The sequence below is a fragment of the Equus przewalskii genome, chromosome 10 (genome assembly GCF_037783145.1).
Source record: "Equus przewalskii isolate Varuska chromosome 10, EquPr2, whole genome shotgun sequence".
NCBI classification, from domain to species: domain Eukaryota; kingdom Metazoa; phylum Chordata; class Mammalia; order Perissodactyla; family Equidae; genus Equus; species Equus przewalskii.
The window spans coordinates 2,124,791-2,150,886 of record NC_091840.1 but is presented as its reverse complement, the minus strand read 5'-3'; the positions used below and the strand labels follow the sequence as shown (position 1 = coordinate 2,150,886).

General features: G+C 53.4%; 1 protein-coding gene across 23 annotated transcripts in view; it reads left to right on the top strand.

Annotated features, from left to right (window-relative positions):
- RPTOR (regulatory associated protein of MTOR complex 1) overlaps nt 1–26,096 on the top strand; it is a 404,605-nt gene that overhangs the window by 366,007 nt on the left and 12,502 nt on the right. For 13 of the 23 annotated variants that reach the window (XR_011523252.1, XR_011523251.1, XM_008514448.2 and 10 more), the window contains 4 exons: nt 8,047–8,152; nt 11,507–11,621; nt 12,304–12,428; nt 14,323–14,427. Coding sequence is in view for 21 of the 23 variants with exons in the window: in XM_008514448.2 (XP_008512670.1) it covers nt 8,047–8,152; nt 11,507–11,621; nt 12,304–12,428; nt 14,323–14,427 (451 nt within the window). In the remaining 2 variants the exon portion in view is untranslated. Of the gene's footprint in view, nt 1–8,046; nt 8,153–11,506; nt 11,622–12,303; nt 12,429–14,322; nt 14,428–18,796; nt 18,845–20,770; nt 21,040–26,096 lie in introns of those variants that run through there. The other 10 variants (XM_070561354.1, XM_070561349.1, XM_070561353.1 and 7 more) reach the window with 3 other exon arrangements.

The window sequence follows — 26,096 nt, the reverse complement described above, 5'->3', positions numbered from 1 at the left end:
TTTACGCTGCATACTTCTGGGTTGTTTGAATTTTTTAGAAAGAACGACTATTAGTTTTGTGATTTAGAACAGATTAAAATATGATGTTTAATTACAAAAAGAGCTTTCATCTTAAGATATCACCTTAATCATCAGATAGATAAGATAATCATCTTAAGATATCACATGCAGAGTGCATATCAGTTTCTTTGTACACGACCCTTAAAGCTAAGCGACGATTTACATTGAACAAAGAGCATGGGTCTTCTTGTGCCCTGACTCACACTTAGAAGAGTGTGTGAATGTGCTCTGCACTTTATGAAATCTGCACATCTATGAAACTATTCTTTAAAGTGCACTAAGCTATTTTTTAAAGACTCATAAAATAAAATAATACAAAATAAAATTGAAATCACCCATAGCATACACACTCACTCACACACACACAGTTTTCTCCCCACCTTTGAGATTATTCTACCTATATAGCTTTGTATCCTGCTTTTTTCATTTATATTATTACGAACATTGAACATTTTCTCATATCATCATATATTTTTCCACAAAAAATGACTTTTTCTGCTTTTTCCGATGATAAATGATGCTGTATGTGACATTCTTGCACCTAAACATCCAGACAGACAGCCTGAGATTTTTGCTTGGTCTGGATGCTGATACACTACATCCAGCCAGTGCCATACTATCTCCAATCTCTAAAGTGGATGCTTCCAGTCCTTTCCTGGAAAGGTCAGGAGGAAATCAGACAGACAGGTGGACTGCCCCCAGGGATCCCCGATGGCACAAGCATTTGGGTTTGGACGAAAGCTGCCTGGAGTACGTGGTTAGGTGGAAGGGGAGATTTCCCAGCGTTCTCTAACCTGCTCCTGCTGAGCCACGCCAGGCGGACTGCGTGCGCACCTGCTGGGCACCTGGGAGCCGCTTCCTCCCACTCTGCCTGACGTGCCGGCCGTGGCAGCGGCCCTCCTTTATCTTATAAATCATTGCTGAATTGTAAACAATCAGGGACTGAGGGATCGTTGAGTGAATCAGCTATGTTCTTTCTTTAAAACAAACATTCTTTAAACAAAACAGTGTTGAAAGATATTAAAGAAGACCTAGATAAATGGGAAGGAATCACGTGTTCGTGATCAGATTTAATATTAACATGGCAGTACTCCCCAAAGAGAGCTACGATTCAGCACAATCCCTGTGAAAATCCCAGCTGAGTTTTTTGCAGAAATTGACAAGCTGAGACTAAAATTCAGATGGAAATGCGAGGGACCCAGAATAGCACAAAAGAAAAAAAATGTTGTAGGGACCAGCCCAGTGGCACACCAGTTAAGTGCCCACGTTCTGCTTCTCGGCGGCCCGGGGTTCGCCGGTTCAGATCCTGGGTACAGACATGGTACCACTTGGCAAAAGCCATGCTGTGGTAGGCGTCCCACGTATAAAGTAGAGGAAGATGGACATGGATCATAGCTCAGGGCCAGTCTTCCTCAACAAAAAGAGGAGGATTGGCAGTAGTTAGCTCAGGGCTAATCTTCCTCAGAAAAAAAAAGTAAAAAGAAAATAAATGTTGTAAAAGACAAAACACAGTGACTCACACTTTCCTATTTCAAACCTTACTGCATAGTTACGCTAATCGAGACAGAGTAGTGCTCGCATAAGGAGAGACTTGTAGGTGAATGGACTAGAATGAGAGTCCAGAAATACACCCTGACATCACTCCTGTACCCATAAGCTCAGCTACTTTGATGAAATAGATAAATTCCTTGAAAGACAAACTACCAAAACTCACTCGCTATGAAATAGAGAACCTGGGTAGTCCTGTGTCCGTGAGAGGAAATGAGTCTGTAGTTAGAAACCTTCCAACAAAGAAAAGACAGCTCCAGACCCCAAACATTTCACTGGCAAATTCTACCAAACCTTTAAGGAAGAAATGATACCGGTTATGCACAATGTTATGGAAAATAAAAGAGGAGTGAATACTTCCCAAGTCATTGTGTGAAGGCAGCATTATTCTGATACCAAAACCAACCAAAGACATTACAAGAATAAAGAAACTACAGACCACCATCCTCCATGAGCATGGACCCGAAATCCTCAACATAACATCAACAACTCAAACGCAGCAATATATAAAATGGATTATACACTGGTGACCTAGTGGATTCTATCCCAAGAATGCAAAGTTGATTCAACATTTTTTAATTAATCATGTAATTGAGTGTATCAACAGACCAAAGAAAAGCCCCAGGATCATCTCAATAGCTGCAGAAAAAGGATTTGACAGAATTCAACAGGCGTTCGTGATAGAAACTCTCAGCAACTAGGAAGAGAAGGAGACTTCCTAACCCTTTCACGGGGCACCTACAAAACCCTAGAGTTGACGTCCTTCTCGTTGGTAGAAGACTGAACGTTTTTCTCCAGAGTCAGGAATGAAGCAAGGACATCTGATTTCACCACTGCTGTTCACCCTCCTACGGAGGCCCTAGACAGTGCAGTGTGGCAAGAGAAGGAGATAAAAGCATGCCAATGGAAAGGACGAAATAAAACCCTCCATTCACAGGCAACATTATTGTGTTTGTAGGAAATCCCAAATAACAGCAAAATGCTACTAGAATAAGTGACTTTAGTGAGATTGCAGGATACAGGGTCAGTATTACAAAAATCAATTGTATTTTATATGAAAAATTGGAAATTGAAATTAAACATCAGTATCATTTACAGTAGCACCAAAAAAAACATGAAATACTTAGCTATAAATCTTAAAAAAAAAAAAAAGTGCAAGATCCAAATGCTGAAAAATGCACATGCCAAGGGAAGGAATCAGAGACCTAAATCAGTGAAGGCCGTCTTCCTGGGGTGAGAACTCAGCAATGCCACAGTGCCAGCTCTCCCTCAGCTGATGTGTGTGGACCAACGCAATCTCAATCAAAATCCCAATAGGTTTTTTTTTTTAATTGACAAGCCCATTCTAAAGTTTATAGGAAAAAGCAAAGAAACTAAAATAACCAAAACACTTTTGAAATAGAACAAAGCTGGAGGCCTTGCACTGTCTGATTTCAAGACTCAATATAAAGTTAAAGTAATCAAGATGTGTGGAATTGGCAAGAGGAGAGACGCATAGATCAATGAACAGGATAGAGTCCACAAATGGATCCCCATTTGTTCGTACAATTGATTCTCAACAAAAGTGCAGAGACGGTTCAGTGGAGAAAAGATGGTCTTCTCAACAAGAGGTGCTGCAGCAATTGGACATCCATTTGCCCCCCAAAAAAACCCTCAGCCCATCCCTCACACCTTGTACAATAACCAACTCAAAGTGAATCACAACCCTAAGTGTGTGACCTGAGCCATGAAGCTTCTACAGGAAAATCCTTCCGACCTTGGGCTCGGCAGTGGTTTCTTTAATGAGACACGAAAAGCACAAGCCATACAAGAAAAAATGTTAAATTGGACTCCATCAAAATTGATAACTGCTGTTTAAATGACACTGTTAAGAACATGAAAACGCAAGCCACAGACTGAAAAAAAAAATTGTAAAACACATACCTGATAAAAATCTTGTATCCAGCATACGTAAAGAGCTCTCAAAAGTCCATAATAAGGAAACACACAACCCAATTAAAAACAATGGGCAGAAGATTTGCACAGACACTTCCCCAAAAAGATGTACAGATGGCAAACACACACATGGAAAGATGTGTAACGTTAAGGCAGTCAGCCGTTAGGAAAGTGAGAATTTCCACAATGAGATACCACCACACGTTGGTATGGTGGTAAAACTAGAATGGCTAGTGTTTAAGTTCATCAATTCCAAGTGCTGACAGAGGGTGGAGAGCAGCTGAAACTCCCATACTTTGCTAGTGCAAAGACAAAATATTACAGACGCTGAAAACATTTGGCTGTTTCTTAGAAAATTAAACACACTTACTACTGTACAACCCAGCAAACCTCTTCCTAGATATTCTCCCAGGAGAAATGAAGCCTTAGGTTCATTAAAAAAACCTGTGTATAAATCTTTACAGTGGCTTTATTCATGATCACCAAAAACAAGAAACAACCCAAATATCCTTCTTCTGGTGAATAAACTAAGATAGAACCATATAATGAAATACTAGTCATGAAACAAAATTTGTGTAAGTAAACTGAAATACACACAACACCGATTAATCTCAAGTGCGCCACGCTCAGTGAAAGAAGCTGGACTCAAAAGGCCACATACTGTGCAATCCGTTTATATAATATCCTGGAAAAAGCAGAACAAAATTATGGGACAGAAAACAGACGATTGGGTGCTGGGCCCGGGGCGGGGGGAGGGCTGACTATAGAGGGGCACATAACAATTTTGGGGGAAGCTGTTCTCTGTCTCAGTTGTGGTATTACAAGACCATAAGCACTTGTCAGAACTCAGAACTGTGCCCCAAAAGGGTGACATTTACTGCATGTGAGTTATTTCTATGTCAACCTGATACTTAACAAGAAGTGTAGTCAGATGATGAAAATACCCATATTTGGGTATCACTATATATAGTGAACTCTGATCTTCACTTTGGGGCTTTTTACCCATCAGTGGCCTACACTGTTGTCACTTGAAGGGCAGCCCTTAGGTGTCCCGCACAGAGGAGGCCTGGCTGCATGGGGTCAGCCCCGTGTCGCTGGCACTTGTCTCCCAGCATATGCTCCTCTCTCTGTTTGTGGAGAGAGGCCTTCAGTGTTTGTGGGGTGTTGTTGAACAGAGGGAAAAATAAGAAAAAGTGTTCAGGTGAAGAGCAAGCCCAGAGGCACGTTTATTCTCCCTTTGTGTCATCAGAACATGCTTTGTTTCTGGGTAGAAGCTGACGAGGCTTGGCTCTGGGAATTTAGCATCGATTGGTGAGCCCTTTCTGCGGGTTCCTCTCCCCTTTTCCCTTCAGGTCTTTTCCAATCTTGATACCCATGTACCTGTTTTGAATTTTATCCTGGGCACCTTGAAACTCTTTAAATTCAGAGGTGTTGAAAGTAAAACTAAGCCCTGTGATTCACCAATTCATCGTGTGAGGATTTGCTGTGTGTGGAAGAACCCCAGATTGCTGCTCTCTGTCAGGCTCCTGGGGACCCTCTCATCTTCCTTTGTTCCTGCGCCGCAAGTTGCCCCAGTGACAGGCAAGGAGCTGAGGGAGATGCGCCTCATCAGCTTTAGGCCGCCACCTCTCTGTGGGAGGCTTCAGAATCGTAATTGGTTTCTGTCTGAGTAGGAGCCAGGAGGTGTGGAAGCGGCAGCAAGTCATGATCCTCGTCATGTAACACTCCCCCCCCACGCCCACATCCCTCTAGCTCTGTGTAGAGGAAAGCACAGCAGAAGCTGGGTCTGGGCTTTTGTTTACTCAGAAGCTGTTATTCAGCTTCAGAGAAATAGGTGGAGAGGAGGAGACAGCGGAACGGATGACGAAGACGACAGCTGAATGGGAAATGACCTATCGAGTGGCTCCTTTTGGTCCCTCCATCCTGAGTGGCAGTTGTCACATCCCAGTGGTCCGATGCCTGCTGGTGCTTCACAGCATCCTCTCTTCTCTCTCTTCCTACTCCTTGTCTCTCTCCGTCCGCCCACCATCAGCTCCGCCTCTCACGCTGGACCTGCTGCCCTCTATTACTGCTTGCGTTCATCCCAGTGGTTCTTAGCGGATAGTCCCGGTCCAGAGCCATGCTCCAGTTCAGTTCTGAAAGTCCTCTTGTGAGCACAGTGGGCCTGTAAGGAAGGTTCAGTGGGTGCCCAAGGTGCTGCTCCCCTGGGAGTGCCATGCTCTGCTTCTTAGGACTTGGCACAGGAGAAGTGACAGCCCCTGGCTGTGAGGTACAGGTCCTGTGGTCCGTCTGAGATGCCCAAGCTGCTTCCACCATCAGGGCTGCCTGTATGCCCCGCCCCGCCACACACACTCTTCCCCCGTCCTCGCAGTCATTGCCTGTTTCCTTTGGAGCCTCGCAAGTCTGCCCCCACCTTCCGACTCTTCACTGGCAGGCGTGGGTGCTCAGGCCCCGGGCCACGGCAAGTGTGGTCCAAGAACTCAGTGCCAGTGCTGTCCCTCCCCATCGGAGCTTTTCAGACCTCTTCCTGTCACTTTCTCCCCCAGAACTCAGAGTCGCACTGAAGCGCAGCATCAGTCCTGCACGTGCTCTGCGTCTCTTACCCGGGGTTTCCTTTTCTTACTGCTCTGCGTTCCTGGCCGTGTATGGTTTCTCTTCTAATCAGCTCTGGATTGTCATAAAATGAAACCAACTGTTAAAAACCACAGTCTGACCCATCTACCACTGTGAGGTTATTTCTAAACCACTGACTGTTCTGTGGAAGGACTGGACACCATTTCTTCTTGTTGGCTGTTGTTTGGATGTCCTTGTTGTTTTAGCGGGTGTGGGTTTTGTGATTTATAAAAAAAAAAGTTGCATAGTGATAAAAAGCTGGAAAACAGGGACCTCCAGGTCCCCCACGAGTAGGCACCAGGAGTGACGTTTGCGGTTGTTTGTTTTTGTTTTGTAGTCAAAGATAACATAAAGCGTTCAAGGAAGAGACACAGAAATGTTCTGTGACCATTTTCACGTAATAACCACCTAAAAGGTGACCTAAACTCCTCTCCGTGTGGAAATTCCCTCCTCTCGGCCACGTGCCGGTGACCACGTGCATGTTCTTCATCCCCGTGCTTCTCTAGCGGAGAAAACAACGCTTAAAAGACTGTGTAGGGTCCCTCTCTCCCTGAGCGGTGGTCTCTGGCTGAGAGATGGCAGCTTACGGCAAGCTGCACTGTCTCAACTCTCAACCAAGAAGAAGTAGGGTTTTTTCTAGTTTAGTTCACTTCTTTTGTATTTTCAGACTTTACAGCTCTGAGTTTCAAGTAAGGAATCAGAGTCAGCCAAATTTACTTGATGACAAGTATGATTAAGGAAATACATCTTTATTACACAAACAAGTGATTATACGTCTGAATTTTATACATCTGAATAAAGTAGACTTAAATCCTAGTTTATTATTTGCTAACTGTAGACCTCTCCTAGACATTGGCTTTGCACACCCGTATGGAGCCCAACCCGCATGCACACACACAAGCCAGGAAGCAAAAAAGACCTTGCTGAAGGAATAGAGAAAGGGGACGTCACCTGACATTGTAGCATCCACATATTTCTAGGGGAGATAGGCTCGGTCTCTCTGAGGCTGTGGCTGATCAGGAAGGGCAGCAGAGTTCCCAGGAGATGGTTTGAAGCTAACCAGATTTGCAGTTCAGCTCTTTCCTAACTCTCCAGCCCCGTGGAGTGCCAGGCAGCAGCTCCCAAGAAGGACCCAGCACCCTCTCGGGCCCAGCCTGCCGCTCGCACAGCCACAGGGCAGCCCTGCTCTGCTTGTTCACCTCTGTCACTTCTCATGAGCTCGTTTGTCCTCTAACTAGATGCCCCAGTGCTCTTTGGCATCAGAGAAAGAAAAAGTGCAGGAGTCTCTGAACACGCCCCATCTTTTTCTAGTTTTACGTTTTAAATCTGTGAAGGGTCGGCTCAGCCCGGTGTCCGGCACAGCACTGGCCGTGTGTCCTCTCCTGCAGAAAACATGCCTGGGTCCTTATCCCTGAACCTCGCCTCTCAAAAGCACCTCGTCTGCTTTGAAAGCAGCCACCCTCTTGCTCCTCGCCGGAACTCAGTGGCAGCCTTCAGCTTCCACGGTCGAGCTCTGAAGAGCAGGACAGCACATGGCCCTGGGAGGTCTGAGCTGTTTCCTAAGTCTGCTCTGCATCAGCCTCAAGTAGGGCCAGCCAACCCTCCGCTGGGTCTTGGTTCTCACAGCTGCCAACCCCCAGGGGCCAGCAGAGGGAGAGCAGCCAGGTGCTCCCTGGAAAGCCTGGCCGGGCCGGGGTTCGGGGTGGGGGGGGTGTGCTGTGGGAACTCGGTCACCAGTGCTCTGCTCTGTACTTGTCAGTGGGGCATTAGGCACTCTGGCCAGACCAGAGCACCCAGATTCTTCAACATTTGGGGAAGAGGAGCCTTTTTATCTGGAGAATAATTATTTTTTAGTTGCTGAACTTAATTTGGTGTTTTTTATTGTTGAAGATCCCAGAAGAGCATGACCTGGAGAGTCAAATCCGCAAGGAGCGGGAATGGCGATTTCTACGCAACACCCGCGTCAGAAAGCAGGCGCAGCAGGTCATCCAGAAGGGTAAGCGGCATCCACAGCTGTCCCCGCGACTCATCATGATCGAGGGGGACCTCTGCAAGCCCTCTGTGACCAGGCCACTCCCCACCGCCGCCCACACCCAGGGACTGAACAGTGTCCCTCCCTGTGCAGATGAGGAGATGGAGGCTGGTGTGGATACAGTCTTTCCTCAAGGTCATCAGAGGAGGGGGAGCCGGTGTGGGGGGTGTGGAGACCAGGGCCTGGGGAGCGCCCGCCTGACCTGTGGGAGCCCACCCGCCTCAGGGAAGGCCTGGTCTAGGGGCAGGAGTCGCCCAGGCCTCTGCGTCTTTGCTCTCAGGGGAGATTCGGAAGCCCTCTGGGATTATTGCCCAGGGGAAGCTCCCGTCTGGCTGGCTGCCTGCCTGGTGGCCTCTCACACAAGCATAGCTTCAGCATTCTGACATTTCCAGAGAGGAAGGAGCAAGCCCTCTGCAGGCCCTGGAAGTCTGCGATAGAGTGGGCCCTGTGCCCTTCCCCTGGGGACAGAAGACAAAATACAAGGCCCTGGTTGTGTTCAGCTGGCCCCCAGCTGGCCTCGAAATAATCGCTTTCTCTGTCACCCACAGCTGTATTTCAGTGACACTTTCACCAAACCTTTTACCAAATTTGCCAATAGATGCCAAAAGTTCCCCGTTTTGCGTGCCCCTCAGCCTCACCCTGGGCAAAGTGGCGATGAGCAGTCTAGGGCACAAGGTGTGTCCCCCAGGTGCTGAGGCAGGGAGGGGAGAGGGCGGCGTGGGCCTCTGTCGTGTGGTCAGGACAGGGACGAGAGCACCAGGCAGCCTCGCCTCAGCAACACCAAACGGTCTCTCCTCTCCCTCTCTAGGAGGGTGGGTCCACCATGAAGACCCGGCTCCCGCCCCTGGGAGTTGACCCAATCCCACATTTTGAGTGTGCAAAGTGGGATGGTCTCATGTCTGTGACTGAGCGGCCAGTGCTGCCTTAATCACAGAGCCAGCTGTGGGCAGTGGACCTGACACTGCCCGGGTGCCCACACGGAGTGGATAATCAGGCTCTTAACTATTCTGTTGGTTTGCTGTTTTGACCTTGCCTCTCTGTCCTGTAAAATTCCAAAGATGATTACAGGTTACTTTTTAAAGTTGGGGGTGAGGACCCATGAGACTGTCCTTCCCACCGAAGCAGAAGGGCCCACTGAAAACAGCAGGGGCATCGGGGGGGTCTCATCCTGAGTAAGCCTGCCAAGGCCCGGCACACTCCTTTGCCCCCCTGAGCGCCACAGATGACTATTTACTTCCAGAAGCCAGTGACATTTCTGAAGCACTTCCACACACAGCCTCACTTGCGTTCAGAGCCCTCCCTGTAAAGTGCCCTGGGGTCATGTTTCATTAATGCACATAGTCACTTCGGCTGAAAAGTCATCTTGGTTGTTTATAACTCTTTGTGCCTCCACGAGGGAGCTGTCGGGAGCTAGATTTAAAGCCCTCCAGCGTTTGGGATTCAGCGTCTGCTGCCCCAGCCGTTCCCACTCAAACAAGTGCAGCCAGGGCGGGCGGCGCTCTGAAGCTCTCTGCAGGGGAGAGACGGGGACAGCAGGACAAGTTGGTTTCCCTGTACCCATGAGAGGCCTGGCAGCCAAGTCCGCCCTCCATGGGGAGACGTCTGAAGGGAAACTGGACCGGACGCTGAAGGCCAGACTCTGGGCTTTCCTTTCCGGTCAGCATTGAGCAGGAAGCGAAATTAGCCCAGGGCATTCAAGAAACAACTGGATTTTGTAGACAAAAACAAAAGAATGTCTTTGTAAACCAGAGTCAGGGGTTCTCTTTTCTGGTCCTTATGGAAAAAAAAGAGCGAGATCTGCTTGTCAAAAGCACCCTTAGAAGAGCTGCTGAACTGCTGGGAACGTTAGCAAATGAGATTGCACAGTGCAAAATCAGTGTAAACGGATTTAGCAATGAGAGAAACGGAGCGTTAATGAACCACACCCTCTGCAAGCTACCTGCCATGCTCAGAAGCTGGATGCAGTGTGAAGTTTTATTTTTTGAGAGTCAGCTGTGTGCTGGGAAAGATGTAACAATGAGAAGGGGGCAAGTCATGCCTGTAGGCTGAGCAGTTACCAGACGAGTAAGCATGGGCCAGGAGACAGGAGCTGGGGAAGTGAATGTCAGTTTTCTTAGTCCCTGACCCCCTGCAGCCACCCAGCCCATGAGTCAGGACCTCAGCCACCAGCATGCACCCATGTTTGCATATATGCAGAACACATTCTCTGACTTAAGAATCTGGGTGTTCCCTTTGTCTTACTGGTGGAAGTGATGCCTGCTATCTTGGTTTCCTCCAAAGACACCTGTAACCACAAGTGAAGGCCTCTAGGGGAACACAGTGCTGCCACCACAGTTGAAGCCTCTGGGGCCTGTTGGCCTGTTGGTTTAACCTCATCCTTATCATCAAGGGGTTTTCAGGGTTTGCTATTTTTAACAAGGGGCGGAGCTGGAGGACTGAAATTATCAGTGATGAGCACCCCACCCTGCTCGGCCCCCGGCACAGTGATGAGTGGAAGCTTTTCTCTGCCTCACGCGTTTGTGGCCGAGGAGGAGTTTGCAATCTCTGAACGCTCTCCTGGGTTCCCCGGGGGCCTGGCCAAGAGCATTGGGGAGGGTGCTCACTCTCACCCTCCGCGGCCGTGCAAGGAAGGGACTCATACACCTGGCTGCTGTGAATCAGCCCTGTATTAGTCACCAGCAGTGTCTGAACCCATCATGACGTCTTTGCGTCCTCAGCCTCTCTTCTCCTAAACCAGATTATTTCGGAGCCCTGAGGGGTTTATTTCCTGGTGCTGGTACTTGGGGGCCTGGTGAATAACCCTGCACTCCCCCGACCTCCTCTGTGCAGTCTGTGATTATCTGCCCTTCAGTGTCATTATCTGTGACTGTGTCATTATCACCTTTCTAGACCGAAGGACCCGCCCGAACTGCGACTGGATTGCAGACAGTGATGGCTGTACCCATGTTTCAACTTGGGGTCTGAGTTACAAGTCACAGCCTTACGGAGCTTTCTTCTGAAATATTCAGCGCTTTCCTCGTAAAATCATAACCAGATTGCACTAATCTGAATAGTGCTGATGTGCTGTCACAATGTACGAGTTCACACTCATTGACTGAAAACTTGCAGAGCACCCAGCTGGCGCCGGGAGCTGTGGGGAGTCCACGCAAAGGCAGGGCCTTGCGGCCAGGGAGCCAGGGCCCCCCCTCTGATCTCTGCTTTCTTTCCATTTCCTCTCCAGGCTCTCGAACACGAGGTATAGGTGTCCGCCTTGGTAGAACATGTCATCATCAATATTTATTGTAAATTAAGACCCATCGTTGTGTGTTCCTTTGGCAGGTATCACGAGACTGGATGACCAGATATTTCTGAACAGGAACCCTGGCGTCCCCTCCGTGGTCAAATTTCACCCCTTTACACCATGTGTGGCCGTAGCTGACAAAGACAGCATCTGGTACGCGTGGCGCTTGTCAGGATTTGCATCTCAGCCGGTTAACAGTCACTCTTCCTCCCCACAGTGTAGACAGGACACCTTCTTCACCTTCGGGCACAGTACTCACCCCGGAGGCCCTTTGGGCTGTTGCAGGTGGAAGGGGCTCCAGGAACGTCCCTCCGCCCTCGCCTCATGTGGCCGCACCCCTCCCCTGGTACTGCACTCTTGCCTGTTGCTGAAGGCAGTCCAGAGCCCTGGCCATGGGCTGAGGACAGGGCGGTGACACATGGGGCATGACAGGAGCTTCTGATATTAAGACTACGCCGTTCCCATGTAGCGTGAAAGGCAGAGCATGCGTGGGCTCATTGAGACCACATTGTGACAGAGACACATGTGACAGGCTTGCTCTTGCTGCCTCTGCAGAAGCAAGTGTGTGACGGGAAAGCATTAAGACGAGTTAATGTTTAGCTAGTACGCCCCACATCATGGAGAAAGTACTCGCTTAATGGGGGAGGACGGGGTGGTTCTTTTTCTAGCTTATAAAGTCGATGTAGTTCTTACCTCGTTTTCTTATTTCTCTCTTTTATTGTGCTAAAGTATACAGAACATGAAACTTACCATCTTAACCATTTTTAAGTGTGCAGTTCAGTGACATTAAGAACACTCACATGGTTGTGAGCTTTATTCCTCTTATTCCCTTAAGTTTTTGGGACTGGGAGAAAGGGGAGAAGCTGGATTATTTCCACAACGGAAACCCTCGGTACACAAGAGTCACCGCCATGGAGTATCTGAACGGCCAGGACTGCTCGCTTCTGCTCACAGCTACAGGTGAGTGGGGTCGGCATGGCCGGGGGCCTGAAGCCAGAGGCAGTGGTGGCAGGGGACAGATGTGAGAGCCCAGCACGTGTTTGTACAAAGCTTCCTTTCACTCTGACCATGTCTTCTGGCAAAGGGGCCTGCTCATAAGTGAAGGCCACCAGCATCAAGGGGCTAGGAGGCTTCTGAGGGAAAGGGCTTCACCCACAAAGCACGGGGGGGGCAGAGGACCATCGTCAGTCAGTGTCCTGGGGACCATGTCTCCTTCTCTGTCTCAGGGGACACCAGAGGATGAGGGAGGCAGGCCCCAGAGTGACACGTGCAGGGGTTCGAGGCCGTCAGTGGTGGCTGTGCCCCTTCCTCTTCAGGTCAGGCTCCCTCTTCCTGGAGGACGGCCTTAGATCTCTCAGCCATGGCTCAGTAGGAGGAGTGGAGCTCACACTTCTTTTTTGGTCTGAAATGTCGTCATTTCACCCTCACTCTTGAACGGTAGCTTTCCAAGTAAGCCACCCTCGGGTAACAGTCATTTTCCTTTAGCGTTTTAAAAATATGATTCCACGGTTTCTTCGTGATGAGAAGTTGCTGTCTGTCTAACTGTGCTCCCTTCAGAGACAACAGACATGATGAGGGAGGTGGGCAGGGGGAAGGGGGCACGAGGTGAGAGGGAGACAGAAGACATCGGCCTCACTTCCCATGTTATCCCAGTACTGCCCTGTCCTGCCTTGTCCTGGTCTGTCCTGTTCTAGGCTTCTGAGCCATTGAGGTAGTCAAGCTGATTGCATTGACACGTGACCTTTCTCTTCTTTCAAAGTGTTCCTGGGCCCCACTGTGAAGGGCGTGTCTATGGGGAGAGGTCCCCCAAGCAGGGTCACCTCAGGGACAAATAAAGTCAAGCCACTGTCAAAGCCGTCCTCCTCTGCTGTCAGTGTCAGTTGAAGGACAGGACAGAGATCCGGAGAGGTGATGCAGGTGGCCAGGAGGGTTCAGCAGAGGTTTAGGACAGGTCAGAGTGAGCATCTCTGAGCACCAAAGAGGAGGAGAAGAGGGTGACCCTGGGCACGGCAGCACAGGCGAGGGAGCGAAGGTCCTTCCTGGGTGGGGTCCCAGTGGGAAAGCAGCACAGGGGCTCAAATTCCAGAGCGGGGGGAGTCATGGAGGTTGGGGGCGGGACTTGGCTCAGCAAGCTCGTCTGGCCGTGTTCCCCAAATGGCCTGCCCCTTCCACAGCAGAGCCAGGTGAGGTGGGCTTCCGAGAGGGCGGGTGGCAGAGGGGCTGGAAGCAGCTGGCGGCTTGAGGTTGCCTCAGGGGACTGTATGAGGGGCTAGTGAGGCCAGAGAGTGGGGTCCCAGTGCATGCCACACGGGAGGAAGGAAGGACACATGGTGGGCACCACTCAGGCTCACCTCGCTGCCCACCTGCCCCGTGCTGAGCCTCCATAGTCAGGGAGGAATGGCCCACTGTTCCCTGGTCTGGAGACCACAGGCTTCTCGGTGTGTGGAGCAGAGCGCAGGCAGGAAGTGGGAAGAGAGTACAGAAGGCCCCGAGGCCTTTGTCCCCTCGTGAGACTGGTTTAGACTGGTTTTTCTTCTTGGCATGGCATGAGATGATTCACGGTGGGAAGAATCGGGGAAGTGGCATTAAAGGAGGGTCCTGAGGCCCAAGGTCAGAGAAAGAACTGGTCCCTCATTCTGCCTTTGCCAGCAGCCCTCCCCAGTTGCCCAGAAGTGACTCTGAGGGCACAGTGGAGGCAACAGGCCTCCAGAGAACTCCGTCCCTCATGAGTTGGGCTGCCAAGCATGGGGCCAAGTGGTGTCATCTTTGCTGCACCTGCGCCAGGAGGGGCTTCCTACCACATGCCCAGAACAACCAGGCCCAGGTTTTACCCTCCTTCTCTTCTCTCCCCAAGATGATGGTGCCATCAGAGTCTGGAAGAACTTCGCTGATTTGGAGAAGAATCCAGAAATGGTGACCGCTTGGCAGGGGCTCTCGGACATGCTGCCAACAACCCGAGGTGAGTCCTCCCCAGAGACAAAAGGAGGTTCCAGAGTCTGCCGTGTTCACTTCAGATTCCCCGAACTCTAAACCAGCTGGCTTCCCCAGTCACCACAGATTCCACCTCAGGAGATGCAGCTCTGCTGGGCAGCAGTGTAGCAGAGCGCCAAGCTGCCTGAGCCGGTCACCATGGGTGCACCGGCCCCAGCCTTCAGCCTCACTTGAGATGGGTGTGGCTGGGAGAAGCGTTGCCTCCGGTGGGGCCTGGGGGACCTATATTCTGTGCTCCTTATGCCCAAATTAACTCCCTTTCGGTGATGAGTGCATGGTGTGTTCAATTGTGTCTCTGCATCTGGGCACTGGAGGCCACATGGGCCCACCTGCTCTGGCCTGCCCTGGGCTGATGGAAGGCGCTCTCGGGCTGTGTTGGTGTGGCTGCAGTGCTGGCTGGGCACAGCTGTGCATGCCGCCTGTCAGGGGGCTTAGCCGCTGCTCCGCAGCAGGGAGAAATCTCCAGCACCACCTGCCAGTCCCTGCGGGGCCGCACTTTCAGCTCAGGGGCGTGCCATGTTCCAGCAGCATTTGCACAGGCCATAGGGCCTGCACTTCCAGAGCCACCCGCAGCTACAGTCCTTGTCTTCCTGTAGCGTGATCCCAAAGCTACTTGCTGCTACGTTGACAGTAAAAGCACTTCCCCTCTCTGCTCCTCCTCCACCAGCCTGGGATTTCTGCATTTTGTCCGCTTCCCACGGGGCCTCATCTGTGCCCTGTCATTGCATAGCCTTATCCTCACAACCAGGTGTCTGTGTGGCTCCTTCCTTCCCCCTCCATCCAGGCACCTGTCCTGGGGAGACTCAGATTCCCCAGCGACTTCACGTGGGACAGACAGCTCAGCTGCTAGCGTGGACTGCCCCGGGGTGGACAGCTCCTTCTATGTTGTTTTAAAAAAGGAAGCCATGTTTTAGAATTTTTTTCAGGATAGAATAGTCATCTATATCCACCCCTCCTAACCCCAACGCAGCCACTTTCAGGTGGCCCAGGCCCCTCTGGGCAGGCCTTGTGCTGACGTGGGTGACATGGCTGCAGTCAGTGTCCTGCTTTTCCCATGTTGGAGGAAAAGCCTGTTCTCTGCCCCGCAGAGACACCTCTGCCCTGCCCCAACCCCCAGCTCCTCGGCCCCCAGTCCCGCAGCCCCACACCCACTTAGCCGCCACCCCCTCAATCGCCCCCAAACTCAACCCCCACACACTCAGCTCCCCACGCTCTCAGCCCCCACCCCCTCAACCCGTCCACACTCAGCCCCACCCTCTCAGCCCCACACACCCAGCTTCCACCTCTTTAGCCCCCCCACACTCAGTCCCCCCACCCCCTCAACCCCCCACACTCAGCCCCACCCTCTCAGCCCCATACCCCCAGCTCCCACCTCTTTAGCCCCCCACACTCAGCCCCCCACACTCAGCTCCACCCTCTCAGCCCCATACACCCAACCCCCACCTCTTTAGCCCCCTACACTCAGCCCCCACCCCCTGGCCCCCACTCCCTCGGTCCCACACTGGTGGCTCTGCTGGGGGCCAGCATCCATGCTGGGAGCAGGTGGTCGTGGTGGCCTCCCCATGGCACTCGGGGCACCCGTGCTCTCGGGCGTCACTGCAGGACACATGCTGTCTGACTTGACCGTCTCCTCAGGATGCAGATAACGAAGTTCTCAGTCCTGAGCCTCCTGCTGCTGTCTCAGCAGAGGACGCGCCGCCCCGGGCGTTCCTCCAGGCCCTGCATGCAAGGCGGCCCTCGGAGATGCCTATGCGGGGAAGCAGGGGCTGCTGGAGAGCAGTCGGGCCATGGCCAGGCCCGGGTGGGAGCGTCGAGAGCCACTGACGGCCCCAGAGATGCACCGGTTGTTTTGGTTATTCATCCCACGACCGCCTGCCTCACGTTCTCCCACAAATGATGCGTGCGTGTGCGTCTTACCCGAAACGCCTCTCCCCTTGCCTCAGTTATGGTGAGAGAGGCTGTTGAGGAGACTGAGCGCAGGCACCAGCTGGGAGAAGGGAAACTGCACAACTGGACCGCCAGCACCGCAGAACCACACTTTGGGTCTCCGGGCACCTTGCACTCGTCTCCAGCCCTTAGAGGTCCGCGGATGTCACCTGGTGTGTGGAGAGCCACTCCTGGCCCAGGTGTCCACTGCAGCCCTGACTGGAGAGCAGGTCCCACCAGGGTAGACCTGCGTTTGCCCCGCCCCCTTCCTGCTGGACCCAGGTTTTCAGAAACCTTGTGGGAGAGGCATTGTTGGTGAGGGGCTGGGAACAGCCGGTGAGGGTCACCCGTCTGGGTCTTGATCTGCGGGTCTGGGTGAGGGGCTTTGGGTGGGAACTCTGCACTCTCCCAGGTGCTCGGCCAGAGTGTGTGTGGCCATGGCCTCTGCCGTTCAGCCAGGCCTCAGTGGGCTTAGCAAAAAGGAAGATGTGATTTCCTTGTTCTTTCTGGGAGGATGGAAGGATAGAAGGGATGGGGAGCCCAGGAGACCAGCGGGTCTAAAGGCTCAGGACGGGATGGGCTTGTGTGCCGCAGGGCCCCGGAGGCGTAGCCCCGAGTACCGGCGTTCCCCCGGAAGGAGCCCTGCACTCTGACTGCCTCACCGGCCCACACCCCCAGCCTCCACAGCTTCCCTCTGCCGTGAGGGGACCACAGGCCCCAGCAGGGCCGGAGATGCCCCCCGATTGTAACTTCCATTTCAGGATCTCAGTAACAAGGGGCAGGTCTGTGGACTCTCGGCCCCTGTGCCAACTTCTAGCTGCCTTCTGCCTCTCAGCACCCGATTTCTCTCTCTTCGCCCATCCCAGGAACGGTTCTGGCCTCTGATGTGATAATCACAGAGTCTGGGCTGTGACCCTAGGGAGAAAAGGAGTGGAAAACACCAAGAGAAGCTTCCATACTCATTGCTTCTTGGCATCTGGGGCACCCCATGCAGCACAAGGCAGTACCCTATGGAGTTCCGGCCATGGTCTCCGGGGACCTTCTCAGGCAGAGGCAGTCGCCCCTACTCCCTGCTCCAAATTACCTCCCGGCTCTTGAGGCTTTCTGCTGTGCACACGCGGTTCTCCGCCTAGCCCACGAGGCCCTCAGGCAGCTGCCAGCTGTCTGTGTGTGGGAAGAGGTACACTTTTCTGGCAAGGGGCCCCGGCTGTCATCAGCTCCTCCAAGAATCTGTGACTGGAAGGGATCCTGCACAGCCGTGCACCCCGTGAAGCCTGGCCCCCCATGTCCTTCAGCTATGATGTGCGTGGGGAAGACTTGTCTTCTGTGAATGCCGGCGTGTAGGGCGGGTGGTGGGGAGGGTGCCTTGTCAGCAGACCCAGAGGACTTAGCTGAACTGGGTGATGGAAGAGAGCCCTTACCGAAGTGGCTGAAAGCTGCTGCCTGTCACGTCTTTCGTTCTAAGCTCTCTCAGCTCGGAATGTGCTCGCCAAGTCCCTCTCTTGGCAGCTCGTTTGAAGAGACTGGATTGTGTGGCTTGTGACTAAAGGGAAGACACTGTTCCTTGCAGGAGCTCCAGCCCGCTCTTTGGAAGTCTTATAGAATATATGCAGGGTCTCTGCGTCGACGTTTTAAAGGACCTCTGGCCCACATATGTACATGCACACGCATGTGCACACATGTGCACAGTTGGCCTGGGGACACTCTAGAGCTGAGCATATCGTGTTCTAAAGTAGAGTCAGTGGTGGGACCACCCGTCCTCCAGCCACAGGCGTGGACAGAGACGCCTGGACTCGAGTGCCCCTTGCAGAGCCTCCTCGCTAACCACTGGGGCTGCTTGTGAGTGCAGAGCTGAGCCTCATTTCTGAGCACCCTTGATACAGGCGCCATCTCCCTCTGCTCCCCGCTGCCCCTCTGCTCTTCCTCCCGGTGTCACCGCCAGCCCAGCGCCTGCCAGTTTGACCTCACTAACCATGTGCCTTTCTGCCCACTGACCTCCCAGAGCTGCCACGCCTCCTCCCGCTCGGAGGCCTCCCTCGCCCGGCCAGTGGCCTTCGCACCCATGTCCGCGAGCGCCCAGGTGCTTGGAAGCCCTGACGCCGTCGTGGTCAGGTTTCACAGTGAACCACAGCACCTTCTGGTTTCCCATCTAGAGACGTGTTTTAGTCAAAAAACCCTGATAATGGAGTTTCCACATTTGTCGGGTGCATCTTGCCGAGCTCAGCAGGCCACCTGGTGAGGTTGGCCCTTCTCTGACTGAAGCGTGCTGCAGCCTGGGCCGCTCTGTCTGCACCCTTCCCCATTGCTCCTTGGGCGCTTTTCTAACCCTTTTTGGTTTGTTTGAGTGGGTTACTTTTCTCTGGCTGGCCTGCTTACCCTTGCATCAAACCCACAACCCTGTTTCCTCGCAGGTCTGGCCCGAAGGGTCTCGATCTATCTTGACCACAGTAAGCAGGGAGGTGAGTGCCTTCTCCCTTGTCTGTGACCACCCAGGCCAGGGTGCCTCCCCTTGCCCCCCAGCTCAGTGGCTCTCACTCTCAGGTGTGTGTTCTTTGGGCTGGCAGGGGTTGGAGCTCTGGTTTTGCTTACTTGCTCCACCCACGCAGTCCCCTCGATTTGAAAGAACCTCAGCCAGCAAGCACTCAAATTTTATTGGATGAATTAGGTAGCTATGTGAGGCTCTGGGAAGAAATCCTTAGAAAGCCAGAGAGAGGAACCTCCCTCCGGTCCAGGGCCTTGTGGTTGCACCTCCTGGGCCTCCTGGTTCTGAAGGCAGGGGCTCAAGCCTGGCCACCTGCCTCTTGCCTCCTCTTCTGCGTTGCCCCATCTTGGGCTCTTCTGCATTCACGAAGATCCCAATGTCCTCTTCCCTCTCCCAGCCACCTTCCCTTAGCCTAGGAGGGAAAGTAATCCAGCCTGAAATCTATTGAGATGAAGCTTCGCTGCCGCCACCTCACAGATTCCTATTCCGATAGGACAGCCCGGCTCTGCAGGCGGGACTCACCAGGAGGGCGTTTCACTTTCCGTAGAACAGAGAAGTCGCTCCAGATCCAGATGTGTTTTCCCCCCTAAACTTTCGAAAAAGAATCTATTTCAGAATTTAATGCAAAGTCTCTTGCAGCATCTATTTCCATCTGAAAAACCCGTATATAAATTTGACCGTTACCAAAACACCGACATGCGCTGCCCTCGGGTCTACAGCCGTGCCGCTGGGTCAGCAAACATCAAGTACGTAATTAACAAATGAGTCCCTTTCCTCTACTCTCACAAGTGAGGTGAATTGCGAAGAGCTGGAGCCTTACGAATCCAGGCAGCAAATATCGTTCTTGACCTCGGATTTGCAGAATCCGTGAAGAAAGTGTGACCAGCCTCTTGGCGAACCTGCCGGCCTGTCTGCCTTGGGCGGCTCTTCGCTGCAGCTGACGGCGTTCTCTGCAGGAGGCACACAGAGCCGGGCAGCCGACAGGGTCCCAGCAGGCTGGACACAGAGGTTCCCGCAGACCTGTGGACTCATATTTTAGAATTTTGTGAAGAACTCTTCTAGTAAAAAGTTCAAAATTAAGGAAAAACGGTTAGAAAAAAAACCTCGAGATTGACTTTATCTCCACCCTCAAGCTCCAGAGAGGAAAACCAAACAGAGCAGCAAGTGGGCTTCCACCCAGCAGCTGGCGGTAGTGGCAGCTACCAGGAGGATTTCTTTCAGAAAGAGCCACTCGGGCTTCTCAGAGAAATGGCAGGGTCACTTTCTCAGAAAATCTAAAGAAGAGCCAGGGACACCTCTCGTGGTTGGGCCTGGGGGAGGCAGGAGGCCGGACGGGGACTGTTCCGTCATTTTCCGCCGGTTGGTTGGTCACAGGAGTCAGTGCTGTGGGACCACGGTGGGGCCCCCGGCAAGCTGCTTCCTACCCTGGTGACAGAGCCCAGGATGGGACAGAGCCAGGGTTCTCCCACACCTCGGCAGCCCCAGAGAGCGATGAAGCGATCGTCCAGCATTGGTGTGTGTGAACCTGATGCAGACCTCCGTCCTTTGGTTAGATATTAGCAGTCATTAACTGGGAGCAGCCAGGAAGCAAGCGGGGCAGTGCCCACAGGAGCGGTGGCGTCTGCAGGTGTGCGTGGGCATCTCCTGAGCTGCCCAGGCCTGCCTGTGCTCCCATGAGCGGGGCGGGGCGGGGTGGGGGGGGTGCTGATGGGGTGCTCTGACCCTTCCCAGGTGCTTCTCTTCCTCTAGAGATCACGGGCAGGTCTAGAATCTGAAATGGCAGGACCCGGCGGAAGGGAAGCCCTTTCAGTGCAGGAGGAGGCAGCTCCCCTCCGACTGGTGCAGGGCCCGCCCAGGACATGTGCCTTGGCTGCTGGAAACAACCTGCTCCCTCCTCTGGCAGGGTGGCTTCCAGGAGGCACGCGCCCAGCACCACCCTGGCATGATAGGGAACGCTTTCCCCCACCCCATCTCTTCTGTCCTGAGAGTAGCTGCTGCATGTTCTTGGCCCATTTTCCAGGTAAGAAACAGAAATTTAGGTGAAATCATTTGCTCCTGAGGAGCAAGGTTTCTTGAACCCGGTTTTCTGTTGCCAGCCCCAAGTCTCCGAGCCTGCCAGATGTCCAAGAGGTGTTCAAGGGCCCCAGAGGGAGGCTCTGCGTCTGCACCCAAGGAGGAGAGAGTGGGGAATGCCATTCCACAGGGCTGTGGTTCTCACATGTGCCAGAGGGGCGGTGGGGGGGGCCGGCCCGGCCCCTCCTCCTCAGAGTTCCAGAACCGTAGCTCCCAAGGGGCTGTTTCAGGTTGGGGTGATGGGTCCTCAGAGGTCAGCTCCAGATGGCCAGTCCTTAGGGGTCAGTTGCACATGGCAGGTCCTCAGAGGTCAGTCTGGACTGGCTACTGAGCCTGGAGGGCTGATTGTGGACATCAGAGACCCGAGACTCTAAAACAGTGTGTTTCTCCATTTCTACTGTCTCCTGCGGGGCCTGGGACGCTGTTCGGTCTTTGCCTCACACATTCCAGTTTCTTATCTTATAAGCATCCCTGTCCATGTATCTATCTTTTAAGGAAGAAACTCCCTCTTTGGCCAGGTTTCAGATCAGGACACGTGTCCAGGGCCTCTGTCCAGGATAAAGTTGGGCGGAGATTAGGAATCTCTGCGTCCTAGGGGAGCGCCCACTGCCCCCACACCCCGGCAGTGAAGCCGGCCGTCACACATAGATGGACTGTGATCTCGTGTGCCGGCTGTTATAGTCTGCCTGGCTGGGGTGAGGCCCTGGCTTTCACAAACCCGGACCCAGCCAGTGCTCATCAGCCACACCCGCCGGCCTCCATCAGACAGACGCAGGGAAGACAGAGAACGTGCTCACAGTGTCCTGGAGGTGTCGGCATGGGCAGGGAGGACGGCAGGGGTCCTTCACGGGGAGCCCAGAGCAGCTTGCCTGCCCCTGACAAACCAGAGAACCAGGCTGTCCTCAGGAGGGCCCCGCTGGGCAAGGCCCAGAAAGCAGTCCGGGCGAGGCCGCAGGGCTGCCTGCATAGCGCGGGCACTCTGGGAGAGAGCGCTCTGCAGAGGGCAGCACCGTGCATGCGGGAGTGCAGAGCTTGGGAGTCTTCGCTCTCGTTCAGGGTTTACGATACCTCTGTCTTACGAGTTTGCTTAAGTCACAGCCATCCATCTTGTTCCTTCTGTTCATCACGTCTGGGATGAGAATGTCACCTTTTCTGTCACCTTTTACCAACTCGTGATGAATCCGATCATCTCTCCTCCAACCGCGTCTGGAAGTCGAGACACAGGGCTTGGTCAGCAAGGTGTCCGGGGAGAAGGCCAGTGGCCGTGCTCCTCTCTGGCCGGGGCCTCAGGCTGTGGAGATGGGAGGGAGGCCGGGCAGGAGCAGGAGGCACTTCCGAAGTGTAGGGGGGTGTGGAGCAGACCCCTGTTTTCATCCCAACAATCTTCGCGTCGATCTGAGAGATTGTCTTCCACGGACCGGAGCCTCGCTGCCTTAGATGAAGCGGCTCCTGCCGACAGTCAAATACAGTTCAGGAAGGAGACTCGAAGGGTCTGAAACCACGTTACTCTTTGGGGTTTGGTGTTCAACCCAGACCTCCTGAAGAGCTGCTCTGACAGTGCGTGTTGACACCCCTCCTTTCCCGGCAGCATGAAGGCCCCGTGGCACTCACTTGGTGGCTCCGTCTTGGGCTGTGCCCCCCACCCCAGGCGAGGCATCCGATGATCCTGGGCAGCTGCCTTCTCGAGGGGCAGAGTGCCTTCCTCTCGGAATGAGGTGGCTTCCCTGGGACAGGGCTGCACCACGGCCTGGGGTCCTGGCCCTACCTGCCCGCACTCAGGAAGGGCCCTAGGAGAGAGCTGGACGGGCGGCCAGAGGGCCAGGCCATTCGCCAGCCGCTATGCTCGTCTTAGAGGACAGTTGTGACGACATTGTTCATTGAAGAGAGAAAACAATTGAGTTGTCAAATAACTGTGTTTTCACAGGTGGCCATCAGAGACAGGGTGGCACCATGGAAAGAACTAGCCTGTAATGCAGGGTGGGCCTGGTTTGGGGTCCTGGCTCTACCTCACCCTTTCTTCTTGTTTGCTTTTGTGAAAGTTACCAAACCAATCTGAGCCTCAGGTCCTCAGCTGAAGATAGGGTGGTGGAAGGACAAGCCCTGCGGTCTGGCTGAGGTCCCTGAGTCCTGAGGGGATGCACCCTCCAGGCTGGCCAGGGTCCCTGAGCCACAAGGGGACATGCCCTGCAGCCTGGTCAGGGTCCCTGAGTCCTCACAGGTACACACCTACCCTCCAGGCTGGCCAGCGTCCCTGAGCCACAAGGGGCCATGCCCTGCAGGCTGGCTGAGAATCAGTGAGCCCTGCAGAGAAGCGTCGTGTGCAGCTGACTCCGGGGCTCCTGGCTGTCCCATCATTACCTGCTCTGGCCCTCACATTCTCCCCAGGACCGGACTGCAGGTGCCTGTTTTTCAGATCGGGCCACCGGCATTAAGGAGGAGAAGTGGCTTTCTTGGCAGTGGGAGCTCTGTGTCCAGAGCCGTCCCTCTGTGCTGTGCTTCCTGGGGTGATGGGGTCAGAGAACACACCTCTCACTGTCGGGGTCTCACCAGACCTGAGAGCTGTGGGTCCTGAAGGTCATTAAAGCTGTGGCCTGGGGCCCTTGTCACAGAAAAGCAGGCCAGCAGGGTGCTCATGTGTTCTGCCCCAGTCCCTGCCGTGGTACGCAGACTTGGGAAAACCCAGATGTCTGCAGCACCCAGACACCTTTCTAGGCATGCTGGCTTCACCACGTGCTCGGAACTAAGCTTCAGGCTAAGCCAGGACTCGGTCAGCATCAGAGAGTCTAGAGTTTAAAAAAAAGACTTATAGCTCACGTGCTCATGTCCCCTCCACCATGAGAATACTCGATGGCCAAGTGGACACACCTGCCAGAGCCACTGGTGCAGGCGGAGATGCTAAGGCCCAGTGAAGCTGAGTGGTGTCCCCTGCAGATTCACGGTTGGAGTCCTAACCCGCAGCACTAAAGGTGACTGTTTGAGGGAGAGGCTTTAAAAGAGGTGATTAAGTTAAAATGAGGTCGTTAGAGTGGGCCCTGATCCTGGGTGGGCTCCTACTGGCTCTGAAGCACTTTGTTGAATCCACCATGAAGAAAGTGCAGCAAGGAAGCTGCCCTGCCCCTCACTCGGAGGCCAGGGTTGGCCTTCTAGAACAATCCGAAACAAGTCTGTTCTCTCACCCCCAGTTTGGAGCAGCTGCAGCTCTCCACTCACTATCATCATGGGTCTCAGACCCCTCGAGTCTTTGTGTGCCCCACCCCGTACCCTCTCTAGCTTGTCCCCGTGACCCTAGAGTGTGGCACCGCAATGCGAGTGCCATGTTCCAGATGTCACCTGGGCCTCGATTTCATCAGAGGCTCGCTGGTTAATTACACTGCTCCTGAATGCCCCGTGGGGCTGACACGGAGTGTGAAGGGGGCTGTGAAGGACATCTGAAAATGCAGGCCGTGTGTTCTCTGCTCCAGCGCCAGCCCAGCAGTGGTCCACAGACTCAGGTCTGTGAGCCTCCGCAGCCGGGTGGGACTCCGCACGTGTCCGCTTCCAGGAGAGAACTTCCAGTCTCAGATTCTCAGAGCTGTGTCACCAGGAAAGGTTGGGAACATTGCTCTCAGGTGGATCAGAGGCAGCCAGGCACCAACCCGGCTCGTACTCCACTCCACTCCTCCCGTGAAGGCCACGGCCCACCAGCCGTCTCCTGCGCACAGGCCACAGTCCAGGGCATGTGGTCTGACCATGATGCTTTCTGATTTGTGAATTTGCTTATTTTTTTAAAACCTTTATAGAGTCCATACAAAGCAAATTGCTTCTAGTTTTACAAAGAATGTTTCTTAAAGTTGGAGCCATTGCAGAAAACCCAGGACTCAACTGACCCAGGGGCTCTGAGAGAGTGTAGGTTTGCCCAGGGCCAGATCCTAGCTGCTCCCAGCCCAGCCGCCTGCAGACTGCATTCCCCGGGAGGGCCCTGTCTCAGCCCCACCCTGCTGGCTCACACAGCCCTCTGTAGGCCTTGCCTCTCTCCAAAACTAAAGTACATCCCAGAAATGTTCCTCCTTCAGCCTTTTAGCAGAGAGAATTCTGCAGGCCCAGGGTCGGGGGGTGGTGCACAGGTACATGTGTGTAATTGTTTTAGCTGATCAAACAGAGAAAATCATTGTCCTCAAATAGAGGAATGTTATGGACTGAATGTTTGTGGCCCCTAAAATTCATGTGAAGCCCTAACCCCCCACTGTGATGGTACTAGGAGGTGGGGCCTTTGGGAGGTGATTAGGGTAAGATTAGGTCATGAGGGTGGGGCCCCTATGATGGGATCAGTGCCTTCATAAGGAGAAACATCAGAGCACCTCCCCCCCCCCCGAAGCTGTGTGAGGACACAGCAAGAAGGCAGCCATCTGCACGCCGGGAAAAGAACCCTGACCAAAACCTGACCGTGCTGACACTGTCATCTCAGACTTCCAGCCTCTTGTTTGAGCTGCCCAGTCTATGATGTTCTGTTATGGCAGCCTGAGCTAAGACATGGAACAAGCAGAAGTGGGAGCTCTCACACCATGCCTTGGGGCCTTGCCCACCCCTGACAAGTGGGGTGAAGGCAGAATCCATCCCAGGCCTGCCAAGGGGTCTTGTCACATAGCCTGCAAATGGGATGACAGGTGCAAACACTTGGAGGTCCCAGTCCTAGAGCAGCTTTGGCTCACCAGGCAATCCCAGACAGTCTGTGTGTATCAGGATGCAGACGCGAACCATCAGCTCAGCCGTGGAGCCCAGTGGTGCCTTCTGAGGATAGTCACGTGGACTCATCACCGGGCTGCCCCATCAGTCACACTCTGAGAGAGCATGTTACTTAGTGTGAAGTGGCTGTCCTCCATCAGCAAGGCCCTGTCCCTCTTCTGTGGGGACTGTAGCAGCATCACTGCTCTGGCCAGAGGCCTCCTACCCCAGTAAGCTCAGCAACTGCATAAAGGGAGCGGACGTCAGATTGAGCTGAGTCAACCACAGGAGTCACTGCTGGAAAAACCCCTCGCCTGCTCTCTGGTTCAGTGAGTTCTCACACATGTGGACGCTCCCAGCCTTCACCCTCTTGACCCCATCTCCATTTATTGCATTAATAGGCTGCATCCACATTGTGTGCTCTGCTGTATCTGCCAACCTGTTTACCCTGAGGA